We start from the raw sequence: 18,059 nt of genomic DNA on the forward strand, positions 1-18,059 counted from the left end.
GTGTTCCACTAAAACTTCGATAAACATTGGTACCCAATCGATTCGTTATATTGTCTCTACCATTATCAATATGGGCTTGGGGATCGAGGGCATATCAGCAGTGCGGAAAGGAATACACAAAGGAGCAACGTATTTTTAGAATACTCCACATTACTCACCCTTGCGTTTGTTCAGATCCGACGCGAACATATTTTATAGGGAAGCAACAATCATAAAAATGAGGCTGCTCCCGAAATGACTTTTCAAGTTATGAGGTTGTAGCGGCAGCCATTTTAACGATTCTTTCCATTCATTCCATTTCGTCCTTTATGACCATATTTTTATTGAGGATCAAAATTTTAGTAGCTGGCATAACACACGTCGAATGATTATTAGGGATATTATCGAAAAAGCAGCATTACCTGTGGAGTATTTTCTCCCAAAAAATCCCTCATTCTTGGTCGTTTGGCAACATACGATTACGTTGAATTCCAAGGATGAGCGGAGGAGTCGGGTCAGCGGGGGCAGCAAGAAGAAGAATTCTAGCCAGTGGTATCAATGCGGGAAGAAATGGCAGAATATTCATGTTGGCGAAACAGTAACCAATAAATGCCATCGTCGCCAAAGCTCGGGATTTTTTTTATTGATATAGAGATAGATGTCGTTATGCAGGATAATACGAAATTATGGCAATAAAGATGAGTCGTTACACGTTTATGTATTTTCCAAGGAATTACTCCCTCAAATTGTTGGCGTGGAATTCATTTGAGAGATTTCCACTGAAATACCTGGGTTTAAAAAAAAAATACGGAATATTTTAATATTCACTGGCTTTTTACTTGTAAATTATATTATTCAATTTGGTTCTGGTTATTATTTATTTTGCATTAATTAATATGTGATGTGGTATTGATACCCAATAAATTACGTAGGCGGACAGAACAATTTGCAATGCAAAGGTTTCGACAATTGGTAATGCCTTGGATTTTTGGTTGCTTCAATTCAATAGCACATATCCGAAAAATTATAATCGGCCATATGGATGTTTAAAGATGTCAGACTAATACGTACTACCTATTCAGTTACTTCTCCTCGGTGTATAACTCCTCTCCCTCTTCTGCCTGTCTCCCTCTTTTGAGTGTAGCTCGCTTCGAATCTCCTGCCATTCCCCTCCTTACTCCCTCTTTGGTGAAGTACCTCATTGACAACCTTGATGTCAATGTCGAACCCGGCCCCGATGGTCTTCCCAACCTCTTCTTGTTGAAAACCTCTAAGTTCATCTCCCTTCCTCTCTGCATTATTTTCAATAAGAGCCTCGAAGACTGTCATTTTCCCAGCCTATGGAAAGATTTTTTTTTTATTTTTCCCATTCTCAAAGGCGGTGGCCATACCCTCGCTGAGAATTTCCGCCCTATTTCGCTCCTCTCATGCTGGTGCAAGATCCTCGAGAGGTACGTCAATGACACTTGGGTCACCTTATAGCTAAGCAATTCAGCGCCACCAATTTTCTGGAATTCACCAACTTCACGTCAAATGCCTCAATTCTCGGCAGGGAGTCCACATCATTTACAGGGACAGGGAGGTCACCAGTAACATTCAACACCAAGCTGAGCCTTAAACCCGACCCGAAAGCTTACTGGGCGGAACGCGGCGACTATCAGCTCAACACTGGCGAGGATGCCCTCATATATGGGCGGCCCGAAGCACAGCCGAAGATTACTTTCATCGCAATCCATTAGCATTGTTCTTTTATACGCGGCACCAGCATGGGCGTCGGCGATAAAAATCGGAGAAAATCACCGAGAGCTACGAGCTGCATATCGGCTAAGAGCTCTCTGAACATGTTGCTCCTACCGAATAACATTTTATGAGGCAGCATGGGTGATTGCGCGCATGATCCCCCCATGAGGTCATTGGCTGGTAAACAACATGGGACCAGGCAGAGAATGGCCGGTGGATACACAAACTTATCCCAGATATAAGTATGTGGACTAAGCGGAACCACGGTGAGACGAGTTACGATCTGACTCAGTTCTTAACCGGACACGATGAGTGCAGGAAGTACCTCTAAAGGTTAGGTCTCGGCAGAATTATCGGATTATCCTACGAGTGAAGTTGCAGCCGAAAATGCTGAATACCTTTTCGTCACCTGCCCGAGATTTAAAAGCTCAAGGAGAAACCTTGGAACAGAGCTAAATGCCTGTTTAAAGGAGGAGAATCTGGTAAGGTACATGGTACAATCAAATACAGCATTGACGCAATGGTGAAATAGATCCACCAGAATCTAAAAGCAGGAGTGCAGCGAAGGCATAGAAGAGAAGCTACTGCAATCAATCCTACGTAAAGCGGTAGCAGCTCGTTTAGAGTGAGTAGCTAAGAACTGAACAGCGCGGCGAAACAATATCAAACCCAGTAAAAAAATCTTTAAAAAAAAATGATATTTTCAGAGACGCGTCCTGTCTGGTCGATGACTGCGATAGAAGGGAGCGACGCTTTCACTAATCCGCGTCAAGATGGCATATTTAGCACTTAACAGCACCATGTTCACCGAACACCATAAACGTCCTACATGTGAATCTATATATCTTTGCAGATTGGATTTGGGTTGGTTTAACATTAATATCTGGATCGCCGCACGAGGCTATGTGCCACGGGAAAGGAGGACCGAAATAGAGAGAACGCAGGATTGAAATGAAACCAGTACTTTTAGTGTGGTGGTCTACCTGTTCCATGTAAGCCAGCTTGGGGAGGTGTGTCGAGAGTGTTTTCTCAACACCATTAACATCCACAAGGAAAGTTCAGTCGTTGAATCTCTGGATCATTCGGGACGGCCCTGTATAAGGTCGCTCTAGCGGCTTCTTAACAGCATCAATGCGGCGGAAGACGTGTTCCAGGTGGCTAAGTCCTTGAAAACGAAGGGATAATGTGAGGCATGTCTAGTCGGGGGTACTGGACGGATAGCGGTAAAGAGCCGGCGCCACAAAGTGGCATCTTGATGGATGTCGTCAAAGCGCCCGTCTGGAATTTTAAAGTTGCCCAGCTCGGCGCGGTTCTGGTGATGAACCTTCGAGAGTTGACACGGAACGTATTGATAGGCCCAGCAAAAGACGTCCTTACGGAGATTGGACCAGAAGAACTTAAGCCGTATGCTCTTCGCAGTGGACCGTTTGCTCAGATGGTAGAGCTGGTGTCGGCTGGCGTCGGCGACCACGTTTTCCGCGCGTGTATTGCACGCGTGCGTGGAATTGGCTGAAAAAGTCCAGTTGTCAGAGCGTTGCGTTGGTGGGGGTGGTGAGTGGATCGGTGTAAATGACGAAATTCCGCCTTTCGAGAATGGGCTGAAAATACTTAATGGCCGTGAAGACTAGCAAGAACTCGTTGTACGTTGAATATCGCTGCTCGGTGTCGGATAATTTCCTCGAAAAGAAACCCAGGGAGCCCAGATGTCACTAGGTCGAATACCGTGCCGAGAACTATGTTCAAGGCATCGGTCCATAAAGCCAATGGTTGGGAAGGCTCGAGAATGGCCGTGATTGCTGCAGATGCTATGCTTCTTTTGCAGCTTCCGAAAGCGGCGTCGGTGTCCAGTTTACTTTGGACATTTTGGTTTTGCATCCTTTTAGCAGCTTAAAGGGGGGCACCTGGTACTAGGCGGCGTGTGGGATGCATCGCCGGCAATAATTGATCATCCCGAGGAAGCGCCTAAGCTGCGATGAGTCAGTCGGTTTCGGGAACTCGATGATGGTGGTGGTGGTCGCCTTCGCTGTTGACAGAAAATCAGCCAAAGAGGATCTCTGGGACACCGACCTGGCACTTGCCTCAGTGGTAGTCCCTAACGAAAGAGAGCTTTTCGTGGAGGTGGTTCATGGTGCGCTGCATAGTCTGCGTGGCGTTCTTCAGACTCAAAAAGGTCGAACAGCGTAGTTACCGCGGTCTTGCAGATGCCGCCAGGGACTATGGAAATCTAGGTCGATAACCGTGAAAACCGAGCCACTGCAAGATGATGGGCGATGGGTAACGATCTGGTCGAGTATGCGCGTAAAGTTGGCGGTGCTCGCCTATGATCCGCCACTGCAGGTGGGTTGATCGGAAGCCCTTGATCACAGAGAATATCAGCTCGAGATCCAGGATGAGCTGCTGGGTGCCGAAGGTTGAAATGGGTATCTCGTTGGCGGCTTGTAATGTTGTTGTCTGTGCTGCGGTCAGAGACGTAGAGTCATTTCTCGGAGGTTCCGCCGACGATGGTCGCAGTGTACATCGCCGGCAAATCTTGTTTCCCTGGGAACAAGGAGAGTTTTGCGCAGGAAAACTGCAGGGCTAGATGGCCGGGAATGGATGGCCGAAAGAGAGAGAACGCAGGATTGAAATTAAGCCAGTACTTTTATTGCAAATAAAAGAAATGATTCCACAAATTGTATTTACTTTATGAAGTTCGAGTATACGTGAGGTTGCGCTGACGGGCAGGACGGAAGAGAGGGATGTCGACTCAAGAGGAAAAGCTCGCGCGGGACCAGCACTTGTTTTCACCGAGAGCGCCGCGTAGAGGCCGGAAGCAGTCGTGGCGCCACATTGCAATAAAAGATACACTCCCCGCCGAACTCTTCCCTCTTGCCCGCGGTAACTTGAAACTGTTTTGGTTTCACACTCGCAATTCTCGTAATTCCACTCAATCTCTCCCTTCTTCTATTAGTTTTGCTGACCCCACTGCCAACTTTTCACAACAATCCTGCGACCTTCTCTGCACCTACTTCTCTTCAGTGTTTTCTCCCTCGACCCCTCCACACTCTACGCCTCTTCTAACTGCTGACTGCTCCGAATCTCTGGCCATTCCTCTCTTTCCGCCTTCCTTGGTTGAGTTCCGCATAGGTAATATTGACCCCAATATCGGACCAGGCCACCGTGGGCTTCCTAACCTCTTCCTTCTTAACTGCAGAAAACACATTTCCCTCCCCCTGAGTATAATCTACAATAAAAGTCTAGAAGAATGCTACTTCCCCCTACTTGTCTGGAAAGAGGCGCTTATCATCCCTATTCTCAAGAGCGGAGACCTTTTTTTGCTGTGAAGTACCGCCCCATTTCTTTTCTCTTGCCCCAAAATCCTGGAAAGATACGTCAAGGACCGGTTGACCGCCCACTTCGGTCACCTCATTGTAAAGTGCAGCATGGTTTCGTCAAACATAGATCTAGGCTTCAAACCTTCTTGCCTTTATCAGCTTCATTGCTAAATGCTTTAATTCACGACGGGAGGTACAAGCTATTTATACTTTTATATCGTTGACCACAATATTCTACTCTTTAAACTCTCACTACTCAACTTCCCTCCCTCAGTCATCTCCTGGCTTTCCTCCTATTTCTCATACTATTCCTGCAAAGTTTCTTTTCGTGGTTACTCATCTCGTTCCTTCTCTCCTTCCTCTGGCGTTCCACAAGGCTCTATACTTGGCCCCCTACTCTTCCTGTTTTTTATCAATGACCTCGCTTCCATCCTCAACTGCCCGTGTTTGCTTGACGCAGAGGACCTTAAATTATCCGCCTCTGTTTCGTCTTCCCTAGACTGTGCTCTCTTGCAGTCCAACCTTGATAATTTAGTCCGTTGGTGTTCGGTCAACAAGCTAACACCTGATATTCAGTGGATACCACTTGATATGCTATTCGCTTAAACCCTCCCCAACATGCTTTTCCTATTCTCTTAATGGGTGTAATATTCGATGACAAATTTCATTTCAATTCCCACTTCGTTGACATCATCAATAGAGCTTCCAAAATGTCTGGTTTTACCCTACGTTCCTTTATCCATGAATATTGCTGTGTAGTCTAGTCCCCCTTCCCGACTGACCGAACTGACCCGGGGCCTCTTTTATAAAAAGAACCTTCCACGGGTTTACTATTCGTCACGACTCCGCACCCTCAATCTCCCCTCCCTGCAGCAACGCCGTATCTTCCTTGACATGTGTCCTCTTTTTAAAACTCTGCAATTGCCTGATGGACTGCCAACGCGGATATTATTTTCCGCATCGCCTCTTATAACACACGCAGTGCGGACAATCTTGAAGTACCCTTCGCGTAGCTCGAGATTTACTTTCACTCTCTGATCGCGAGGCTATGCCGGTCCTACAACGCCCTACAGCTTGGGTCTGTCCCCCTCTCTAGTTTTGACAATATGTAATTAGGAATTTGTTTGCTAGGTATCGTTCTCATTAAATAAATAAATATCTAAAGCCCTCCAGGATGCCCTCACTATCGACTGCAATGGCAAAATTCTAGATTTTGTTAGCGAATTGGGGTCACCAATTCGACCCCAACTTCTTCATCTGGAAAATTACCAAAAAGGTTAGAAAGCAGTCACCTATGCTAATTGGGTAATTGGTAAAGGAGGCAAAGACGAAGCATTAGTCCTTTTTTATAAGATGCATTCAGACTCGACAATTCTGCTGACGACTACTCTGAACCAACAGTTTTCCCACTCTCCACTTCCAAATTAAATTAAACTAAACAAGATCAACGTCAACGAAAGCCCCAGAACTGGACTTCATCCCTGGCAGTATGTCGAAGGAGCCACCGTGCAGTGGTCAATTCGCTTTTTTCCATATTTAAGTCAATATTCGAAACGAGTTATTCCCTTGATAGCTAGAAACATGCCTCAATCATGGTCATCCCTAATCACATCCCCATATCAGAAAAAGATGGTACAAAAGTTGACTCCTGTCATTCAAAAAGCTTCTTATGTATCTGCATTTTCTCAGATCTTCGAAAGAATTCTCCTGCTCCGTTTTTCAAAGATTTTTCTTCCCCTCTCTCTAAAGTTCACATACTCTCAATAGATGCTTAACCTAACATGGGCATTTCAACGTTTAGGGTGAGCCCCTAGCTCGGCTAGTAGCCTTCGTCAACCAAATAGTAGAAAACCAAAAAGGACTCGAACGCTATCTTTTTGATATAAAATAAGAACAAATAAATAAATTTGCGAAATTCCAGATGACCCAACAGTCTGTCATTAACTGCACCCTGAAACCTGTGGTCTCACCGAATGATCAGCCCATCTAATTCAAGCACTTCCATAATTGGGTAATCTGGTTAAATTTAGTGCGAAATGCATTGAAATGAAATAAACAAGCGTCTTTTGAGTATCTTTTGAGTATGCGTTTGACGACAGAAGATGCACAATTAGATACTTAATGTTCTCTGTAGGTCTGCACTGACCGTGATGGTTTCGCTTTGTAATTTGGCCGTAAAAAGTGGACCACGTTGGCTTCCATTGCATGTAAACATGCGAATGGGGGCAAAAATTGCAACTAGAAATAGAATAATGCAGGTTGCACTTTACAAAATTCTCGAGAGTGTTTTCAATCTCTCAGCGTGTGGATATCATAAAGAAGATTCGCAAAGCGCGAATGGATTAACGTAACATTCTGTTGGGTAAGCTGTTCATGCAAATTAGTACGCAGAAAATTAACCCCCTTGGACTAGGTGGCACTTTGATAGACTATCGGAAGGTGCTCAAGTTGTTCTCCTTTTCCATGATATCTTAAATCCGTGGCAAAGTCTAAGATATTGCTGGATGTTGCGGGCTTAATTTTATTGGTTAGTGGGGTCGGGGCTGTTTAGATTGTTTGGATTTAGACTTTGTTTACAATCTTCTTGAAGAGAAATCTGAAAGGGTTAACCAGCCTGAAGTGGCCCACTAAAAAGCAAGACTGCAAACAGCGGTCAGCCAAGATCAACAATGTTGTGCTGGCCGATTACTCCATTTCTTTCGACCGACATTCAAGCTCATGTCCGCCGCAAAACGGCAGTCGGTTCCTGGCTTATTCGCTTCGGGATCAGTGAGTTTTACATAACGCCAGGCTATCCACTTTGGCTTTTCTTCCAAAAATACTCCATTGCCACCTCCATCTCGGCGGGTCCAGATCGCGCGTCTCTTCAGCTTCCCGAAATCTGTGGACGGATCCCAAGATCTATCTATCTATTTGGCTCTGCAGCGAAAACGTATGCCGCTCCCCTAGCCAGTATCCGCCGCCGTCATAGAGACGCAAATCAAGATCCCAATCGAAATAAAAACGGTTTTGATGAAAATTTTTATTTTTGTGACCGAAAAGTAGGGAAAATTTTAATAAGCGATCGCAGACCGGCCGCAAACTTTTCGAGATTACAGTGTGCAGCGTGACGGCAGCGTGAAAATGATCTCGTGCTGAGATTAAAGATTAAAGAGTATCTTCTGAAAGAAGAGCGTGCCCAGCGTTAGTGAGTTAGTCCGTAGAGTTAAGCCGAAGACACGGAAATACGGCGTGGAGTGAGGTCGATTTTTTTACACATTCGTATCGATAAATCGAAAACAGTAGTTAAATCAGTGCATTCCCAACAAAGTTCGGAAAAGTCGACCAGTCCACCTGTGGATTAACTACCAGGACCCAACCACTGCATCCCTTAGAAGCAAAGACGGAGCGCAAGAAGATGCTGGGACTAGGCGAGGTGACGGTAAGTCTTTTAACTGAACGCGGAGAACATCCTTTCCTGTCCATCTGGATCTAGGGCAAAGTGAAACCAGCACATAGTGCCCTTTGGCAATCTTCCACCGACCTAAAAATGCAACTGCTAGACGCCAGCCTAATTAATTGCACGGCATTATCTGATCGATTGCGTAGATTTTTCCGAACGGGTAGGCGTTACACAATACGCTAAAGAGTGGCGGCAATCGCGGACTTGGATATTTCAACAGTTGGAAAATGGAAAATTCGCTTGACTTTAACAAGTGAATAGGAAAATCTTTGAAACGGCATTGAAAAAGAGAGAAAATCGTCCTCGGATTTGTGTGAGATTGTGTGTCAGTTTTTTATGAAAATACGAGTGGGTTGGTCGATTATAGCATTTATTTTCTGAAAATGATTTTCCCTGGGACAATCTCTGAGTTTTCCCTACTTCCATTGGCCGATCAACCGAGCGATTTAAAATAGCAGCAGAAAAACATTGAAAATATAAAAAACATTCAATCTGGATGTGATTGGGTCAGAAAGATTTCGGGCTGAAATCGTCAAGAGTTCAGGAATTTATTTATATATACGAGAATACGCGCATACAGACCTGGATGGCAGATAATTTCGCTTTTCTTCTTGCATTTTAAAATTAATAATTTCTTAATGAGAGACAAGACTCAAATTGATTTGGAAATTTACAGTATCTGGTGTCATGGATTCATTAAAACTGTCCAACGTGAGGACAGTGCTCTCTTATGATTTTTGGCAAAATGCACAAAAAAACCAGAACATTTGCGGTCACTATTTTAAAAATACCCTTTTTGAATGGAAATTAAATGTGCAGCCTCGACTGCAAAGAAATATTTGATTGTGATGAACGCGCGAAATTATTTGTATGTTCTCCGAACCACCCGCTGAAGGATAAATGAGTAAAAGATTCTTTGTCTGCAAAGTTGGTTGGCTTTATTGCGATCAAAATAAACAATAAGTGCATTTTTTTAAAGTTTTGTGTAAACACAAAACCTTATTAAAATCAGTTTTCTGTCTGTCTGTCTATCCGTCTGTCTGTCTATCTATCCGTCTGACTGTCTTTTTTTTTTTGAGGAGGTGGAAATCTTCAAAAGACACTGGCCTGGACACGCCAGCGTGTGGGATTCTTACCCACTAAAACCACCGCCGACTCCCTCCAAGCCCCGTGGAACCACCGTCCGGTATTACATCACGGGGCGGAGTCAGCTCATTTTAGCTTGGTCCCCTTTCGTCTCTACGCGGCGTATGTAACCGCGTTTTTCTGGTCTCCTCTGCCTTTCGCAGTTTGCTCTGGATAGATACAACCATGGAGTTAATGGCATCCCAGTCTTCCTGACATGTTAGCATCCTTCGTACCAGATTCTCTGGTACGAGCACCTCTCCTAGAGTCTCCTCTAGGTTCTTCCTTTCTTCCACAAACCTTGAACAGTGGAAGAATACATGCTCTTGGTCCTCTGGGACTCCATCGCAGTTTGGACAGTCGGGTGAGGTATCCAGTTTAAACCTGAACAGGTACTGGCGATATCCTCCATGCCCCGTGAGAAACTGAGTAAGATTATAATTAATCTCACCGTGTCGTCTCTCCAACCACTCTTTGATGGCAGGGATGAGCCTGTGTGTCCACCGAACCTTTCCCGAGCGTTCCCAACGCTCTTGCCATCTATTTAGCGATCTTTCCCTTTCGGCGTTCTTCGTCTGCGATAAGGGAGAGATAGACTTCGCATTATATATATTCGTCATCTCATCTGCCAAGATGTCAATGGGCATCATTCCAGAAATGACGAATGCTGCATCATCTGAGACAGTCCTGAATGCCGAGCACACTCTTAGGGCTGTTCTTCCGTAGATTGAACTCAGTTTGTTACCGTTAAATGTAACCTGCAATGCCTTTCTCCAAACTGGAGCTGCATAGAGCAGGATCGAACTCACTACCCTAGCAATAAGCAACCTGGAAGCATGCCGGGACCCTCCCACGTTCGGCATCATTCCTGCCAGGGCCACACTCGCAGTGGATGCTTTGTCATAGACATACTGCACGTGTGCCTTATAGCTAAGCTTTCCATCTATCATCACTCCCAAGTATTTGATCGCAGGCTTAGAAGCGATGATATGATTCCCAATTTGAATACGGGCAAAATTTCTTTTTCGGCGCTTGGTGACAAGGGCTGCTTCCGTTTTCTCCTCCGCAAGTGTCAGACCAGAACTCTCTAGCCAACTCTTAACAGCACTGATCGCTTCGCGTGAGTATAACTCAGCATCTTCGAGATGCTTGGCGACAACAACCAGTGCTATATCATCGGCGTAGCCCACCACCGTGGCTTCCTCCGGAAGGGGAAGATTAAGAATATCGTTGTACATGATGTTCCACAGCAGTGGGCCCAGTACGGAGCCCTGTGGGACCACCGCGGAGACAACGTACCCTTGCGGTCCGTCATCGGTGTCATACCAAAGCCTCCGTTCTTGTAAATAGCTGTTGACAATAGCTGCAAGATAAGCGGGAACACCAATCCTCGCCAGGGAATCCCGTATTAGGCTCCAATTGGCCGAATTGAATGCATTTCTCACATCCAGGGTCACTACTATGCAATATTTGCTAGTACTGCCCCTTCCGTGGATTGCATCTTCGGCCAATCCAGTAACCATTTTGATGGCATCAATGGTTGATCTGGCTTTACGGAACACATACTGCCGATCTGAGAGACCTCCCTGGCTCTCAGCAATCGGGAGTAGTCTATTATAGATTACTCGCTCTAGCATTTTGCCCACAGTGTCCAAAAGACAAATAGGTCTGTAAGAGGTTGGCTCACCTGGAGGTTTGCCAGCCTTAGGCAGTAGCACCAACTTCTGTCGTTTCCATTATGCAGGAAATATCCCCTCGGACATGCACGCTTCGAACAACTCAGCGAATATGCCCAGTCTGGAAGTCACGGCAAGCTTAAGGGCCTTATTCGGCACGCCATCCAGACCCAGAGCTTTGTTATCTCCTATCCTAGTGCAGATTTCCAGCAGCTCGTCACTGTTGACTGGCGGTATTGCCGTGTCGTTCAGAGGTCGCTGGAAGCTGTCTATGCCTTCCTCTTGCTGAGGGAATAACCCCTGGATAATTTTTAACAAGAGTGAAGGGCACGTGATCTGCGGGGATAATCGGCCTCTGAATCGCCCCATCACGATTCTATAGGCGCTCCCCCACGGGTTTACGTCCGCTTCTAAACAGAGCTCCTTAAAGCATTCCCTCCTGCTCCGTTGGATGGCGAGCTTGAGTGTTTTGCGGGCTTCCTTATAGGCGCGCTCTTTTTGCCCTTGGTCGATTCTGCCTACCGCTCTTTGAGCCGCTCTTCTGGCTCGGTGACAGGCTGATCGAAGGCTGGCTAGTTCAGCATTCCACCAGTAGTTTGGTCTTCTACTGGGGAATGAGCACCTCCTCGGCATGGACGCGACACACGCTTTGGCGATGCATTGGACCACATGGGCAGCTCTTTCCATCCAGGCGCCTGCTTTATTAGGTTGGTCTACCCACACCTCCATGAAGGTCTGCTCATCCAGAGCTTTAGCGGACCAGCCTGACATCTTTCTCGGTTTCGGGCATGATGATCTTATGCCCGGTGATTCCATCCGTCTATCTGTCTGCCTGTCTGTCCGTCACACGCATTTTTCTCGGAGACGGTTGTAGCGATTGTCACCAAATTCGATAAAAAGGTGGGAACTGTAAACACTCACGCATATAGTGAGTTACATCCTTTTACGTCGAATTTAAGGGAGGGTGCCCATAAATGCAAAAGGGGGGTGTACATTTTTTTTTATCAAATATAGTGATGTGGGGTATCAAATGAAAGGTCTCGATTAGTGATTTTCGAAGCCGGTCTTAGTTTTGACATTTGTTGGAAAGGTGGGGAGTGCGGGGGGTTGAAAGTGATCATTTTTTCAACGAACCCATTCTCAGAAACTACTAAACAGAAAAATCTGAAAAAAATCAGAGGGCTGCCACTATATGGTGCCTAGGCTCCGAAATACCCTTCCTTCCGAAACCTGTTCAAATAAAGTTAATAAATTTTTTAGTAATTGACGGGAGAACCCCCTTAAGTGCACCCTAGATTCAGTAATATAGGCAACGGCATAGAGCATGATCCTGCCAAATTTGGTGAAAATCACTTCATTACTAACAAAGTTATACTAGGTGAAAACTGCCGCTTCTCTGCAAATTCAAGACTATGAATGTCAATATCACTTGAAAGTGGAAATTTTCACATAATATATGCATATTTTACGTGCTTCGTGCTAATGGGACAAATGCACACTCAAATCTCTTTATAAAAGAAATACACAAAACCTTTAATGCCTGAAGCCTTTAGCTTCCGGTTTCCCGACTTGTTTATTTTTAAAATGAGCTGATTTGGATCTCACAAGTAAGGACTCCCCTGAAACCCCACACAAAAGGACAAAGGGCTTTCATTGGGCAGATTAAGTTTTTCCTGGTCTCACTCTAGTATATTATCTTATGTTATAAAATCCATCAAAACCCTTTTTGTTTTTGGAAAAGAATTAAGAAGACGAGATTAATATTGCATGCAAGGTACCTAAATTTGTGTCGTGAACCACCAACACATGTGATTCATAAGCTTCCGTGGGATTCTATCTTTTGAGAAACGGATAACAATTTTGCGTTAATTACAAGATAAATTTGACTTGTTCTCAGGCCAGTTAGATAGTTCACTCATAAATGTATAAAATACGGTGTACTTTCTTTCAAAATTAAGATTGCCACAAGTATCTTTTCGAAGCATTACTGCCTACGAGTATAATTTAACTTCGTCCAACCATTTCGTCCTAGGGATGATCAAACTTTCTTTTGAAAGTTTGCCTATACATTAGAAACTTAGATGCTGCTAATGTTTTGGTAGAGATATTTATGTTTAGATAATGTTAATCATTAATAGAAAATTCGCATTATGCGGATATTGCCGTTGTCTATGAGGAATACAAATATCACTATTCATAATGCGAACATAGCCATATTTATAGGAAAATGGATACTGAAAGGAAAGTGGATACTTTCTGTAAAGTTGAGTCAGAACTTACTACAATTCCGATATATATCGGAATATTCATTACACTCATGAATGATCGCATTGTTAAAAAATTGTTCCCCATTTGCCATTTTTGGATCCTAGTGGCTGTAATGAGCGTAAATGTTTGGTTTAGTTAGAATGACTATTCAGGTTGCCTGGAGTCAACCATGAGGGCAAAGCTATTCGCAAACTTAAGAAGTGACCAAGTAGGTCTGCCGTCCTTCAGTTGATTTCTACTAAGGGGTACGTTAACCCACACTTTCATTCCTACAAATAGCACCCAATGCGAATAGGGTTCACAATCTCACAATCTCCATCTCCCTTCCCCTATCTCTTATTTCCAACAAAAGCCTCGAAGAGAATCAATTTCCCGGCTTGTGGAAAGAGGCTCTCATTATCCCCATACATAAAAGTGCCGATCGTACGCTTGCCGAGAATTACCGTCCCATTTCCCTCCTCGCCTCCTGTTCCAAAATCCTGGAAAGGTATGTCAGCTGTCAGCTCTCTTAGCGGACATTCCTTATCCTGCTTAAATACCACTCAAGATCTCGGAGTCACTTTCGACAATAAACTCCGCTTTGACACCCATTACCTCGATGTCATCAATCGACCTGCAAAATTGTCAGGCTCTATACTTTGCTCCTCCTCTCATTGTGACTCCATCCAACCCTCCTTAGCTCTCTTCAATTCCCTCGTGGGGAATACTCTTGAGTATCGCTCCGTGATCTGGTCTCCCTCCTATAACTGTGATTGTTTTGCCCTTGAAAATAATAATAATTATAATCGTTGGCACAACAATCTGTGTTGGATCAGGGCCTTGAAGTGTGTTAGAACACTTCATTCAAGACCGTAACGGTACACTACAGAATACTGTAGGAGGCAATGTGGTCAGCATTACGTTCGCCCGAGATTATTGCCCTGATTTGACTCAGGTATTCATTCGCAGCTGAGTCAACTGGTATCCGACGTCAAATCACGGCACACATCCCACTGCCCCCAGCAAGATTTGAACCGCGACCTTCCGTACGACAGCCTTGTGCTCTAACTACTCAGCTATCTGGACATGAGAATGTGCAACGTTCCCTCTTCCTTAAGAAAAGCTCTCGTGTGGACTACCCCTCACGCCTCCGCTTTCTTAACCTTCCCCAGCGTAGATCCCATCTGGATCTATGCACATTTTTTAAACTTTCCTCGGGTCTGATGGACTGCACCGCCGCTGACGGCATCACCTGCCGTCCTGCGTTTTATAACACACGTAGCGCCGATATTTTCAACGTGCCCTTCGCAGAGCTCGAAGTCTACTTTCATTCCCCGATTCCTAGGCTTTGCCGAAATTACAACGCAGAACACTTTGGTCCTTTGAACTTCTCTCTGTTCCTAGTTTTTGATAGCAGCATCATCCAATACGACTGACATCCCAATTACTGGTTCCGGTCCGGGCATGGGGGAAGTTGAAGCCCCTTTAGCTAAAGCATCCGAGATTTCATTTCCCTTTACTCCACAATGACCGTATTGAATCTAAAAACAGAGTTTAATCGAGGACTGTTCAACGCTTTCAAAGCAGCTTCACTACCGCTACAGCATGCGATGCGTCTGCTCTCCAACCGTTCGTCAATTATCCATGCCGCCCTTAGGATCACATACACTCCAGCCTAAAAGACCGTTGTGAGTTGTCCTTAGGGAAAAGCCCACTTCTCGTTTTTATTCGAAAGGTAAACTCCTATTCTAGAACCCTGTTCTGTTTTTGAGCCATCGGTGCAGAAGACGTCAAATATATCCTGACACGCATTCTTCCGGTTTGTCCTAGTTTTCTCTTTATTTCAAGATAACATCATATCTTCTACTAACCAGATGTATGGGGATCCCAGAATCAGAAGGCATTGAGAAAATGCAGTTCTCCCAACAACTCTTCCCATGCTCTGTGCCCCCCACGTCCGTTGTTTCCCCATAGATCTAATCGAGTTATTTTATGAGCTTCCCTCATTAGAGTGTTGTGAATAAACAAATCTAAGTGCTGCAGATTGAGTAATATATTCGAAGCTGCGCCGGATGTCTTCCTTATGGCACCAGTGATACCCAGTCACACAGTTCTTTGTAGTGTGGATAATTTACAGCGAAAACTCTTTTGTTTCGCCTTAACCCACCACACTACGGATGCATAAGCGAACATCGGCCTAATGATATCGACATATATCCAGGTTACTACCTGTCTGTGTACACATCCCATAAGCCATGTTTATTCCAAAGAAAGTTCTTGTCTAGAATAACTTCCAGATGGGCGATTTACTGAAAGTCCTTGCCTGGAGCATCAACTGTCAATCAAATCAACGGCACGTTGTGTATTTCCACCATTCCGAGATCTCGGCCAGCATTTACCACAGACATGTCATCCTCATAAGCTTGAGCGTATATTGGCACTTTTTGCAGTTCGTATAACAGTGAGTCAATCAATATGCTTCACAGAAGTAGGCATAGCGCTTTCGTTGATAGGTGGCAATCGACACCCACTTCAGTACACAGCAATCTCTGCGCTAGCATAGCATAGATCCACTTCATTAAAGTTTCGTCAACACCATCACGCACACCACACACTCTGGCAGCATCACAGAGCTTTTGAAAGGACGCCCAATCAAACGCCCCTTCAATGTCTACGAACACTCCCAACGCGTACTCGCACCCTACGTTCGAGGTTATCAGACCAGCTGAAGGATCAAACCAAACGTCCCCTAGGATTGCATTTGCTACTGCCCCAACAAATATGCTGAGCCTTCTCATCACAACCTATTGGGAGTTCAAGGCCACTTTATTCCACATGTACTACCAGGTCCCTTAGTTCTTACGTCGGCTTAGGAAACAAAGAAGGTCTTGGGAACATAATTGTTTCAGCATGGTTGGCTCTAACAATTTTGACACTAGAACGCAGGACCTCGGTCTCCAGGATCTTTGATCGAAGAATATCCTAGCCACTTTAACTGATCCAATAGATCCAATAGTTCCGGTCTTGCGTCCAATTACTCTGGATATCGCCACACTTGGCGGTGTGGCAACGCCCATGTTCTCACTCCCCAGAAATTTCGCCTTCTTCCGCAATGCTCTCCAATGTCGTCGGCTGAGTTGCGCCGAAGGGAAGCTACCGACATAAAATTACGTGAAAAGGTTGAAATTGTAAACCCTTACAAATTCAGTGATTGAAATTATTCTGTGTTGAATCTAACGAGAGGCTCCCCAATACATCCAAAGGCGGACCTAAAACTTTTTTCGTCGAATAAAGGCGTTATTCCTTGGATATCAAATCCGCGGTCTCGATTCATATTTTTTTTAGCCTTTATCCCGCTTACAATTATGACCGCTCCTCGTGATCGGCTCTGCTATTTTCTTCTGCCACAGAGTTTATCTGGATGCAGTTGCGAGGACTTTAAACCCCCTTCCAGCGTATCAAACCAACGTTGCTTCGACCAATCATACGATCGCCTACCATCGACTATGACGTTTAGACCGATCTCGGGAAGTGAATTCTTCATATACTAGGTTTTGTCGGAGCGCATACCAGATTCGTTTGCATGGAATATGGTTAAGCGCTTTCTCTAGATTTAGAAAGGCAATGTAAAGAGAGCGATGCTTCTCATGGAGTATTACGTCAGTTTTTCCAAATTGGAACTGTGGTACTTTCTTGCCAGTCAGATGCTGTCCTCCCTTCCTGAGTAACCCGATTAAAGAACTCATTGAGCCATAGTGTTGAGTCCCAGCTTTTTGCTTTCCAGAGCTCAAATGCGATGTCGTCAGGAACATGTCCCCGATTTCGTTTCGTTTTATTGCTTCCACGACTTCGGTTGTACATACTGGTGGAACTGGTCCAAATGTCGGCAATGTTTGTGGGAGTGGGGGATAAGATAATTTCTTCCTTTTTCTCACAAAATCGCCAACATTTAATACGCGGTGGACTAGTGTGTTCCTCACGTTGTGTTATCGGTGGCTCACTATAAAATGTGGGAAGATGCGACAATCGCTTGATGAACCATCATGGATCTCCGCAAAATTGACTATCGCTCGCCACCCTCATTGCACGCTTAAAACCACTCTCCCTCACGCTACCGTCTGCCTTTTAATCCAGATAACCATTGAGGTTGCCTGCAATGATGATATAGTCATCAGCAGGCACAATGCAGGTCATTTCATTGAGAAGTCGCCAGAAGGCATCTTTCTCGGCATCAGATCGGCCTGTCTGTGGTACATATGTGGTGAACAATTGCATAGTGCTATCAGCTGATATCATGGTGAGCTTCATCAGCTGGTCATCAAATCGTTCCACTTCTTTAATGGCGTCACGGAAACCCCCTGAGATGGCAATGGCAGCATCGTATTGAGTGTGTGGGCTACCAAACTAGAAAAGTTTATAGCTATTTTTACCACGTTCGCGTTCTAGGCTGCAGCTTTTCGCACCACACCGTCGGGTTTCTTGTAGGGTGCAGATATCAATTCACCTTTTCCGAAGGGCTCTTTAAAGTGCAGACAA

The 18,059-nt window shown here is 44.9% G+C and overlaps 1 protein-coding gene across 4 annotated transcripts in view; it reads left to right on the forward strand.

Moving 5' to 3' along the window:
* The first annotated feature begins 7,831 nt into the window (after positions 1-7,831).
* The window catches only part of LOC119655295 (D-beta-hydroxybutyrate dehydrogenase, mitochondrial), a 122,622-nt gene continuing 112,394 nt past the window's right edge, over positions 7,832-18,059 (forward strand). The window contains exon 1 of one of the 4 annotated variants that reach the window (XM_038061115.1): positions 7,832-8,454. In XM_038061115.1, the coding sequence (XP_037917043.1) occupies positions 8,431-8,454 (24 nt within the window). In that variant the 5' untranslated portion in view covers positions 7,832-8,430. The remainder of the gene's footprint in view (positions 8,455-18,059) is intronic. The other 3 variants (XM_038061116.1, XM_038061117.1, XM_038061120.1) reach the window with 3 other exon arrangements.

This window comes from Hermetia illucens, chromosome 4 (assembly GCF_905115235.1).
Source record: "Hermetia illucens chromosome 4, iHerIll2.2.curated.20191125, whole genome shotgun sequence".
Lineage (NCBI taxonomy): Eukaryota > Metazoa > Arthropoda > Insecta > Diptera > Stratiomyidae > Hermetia > Hermetia illucens.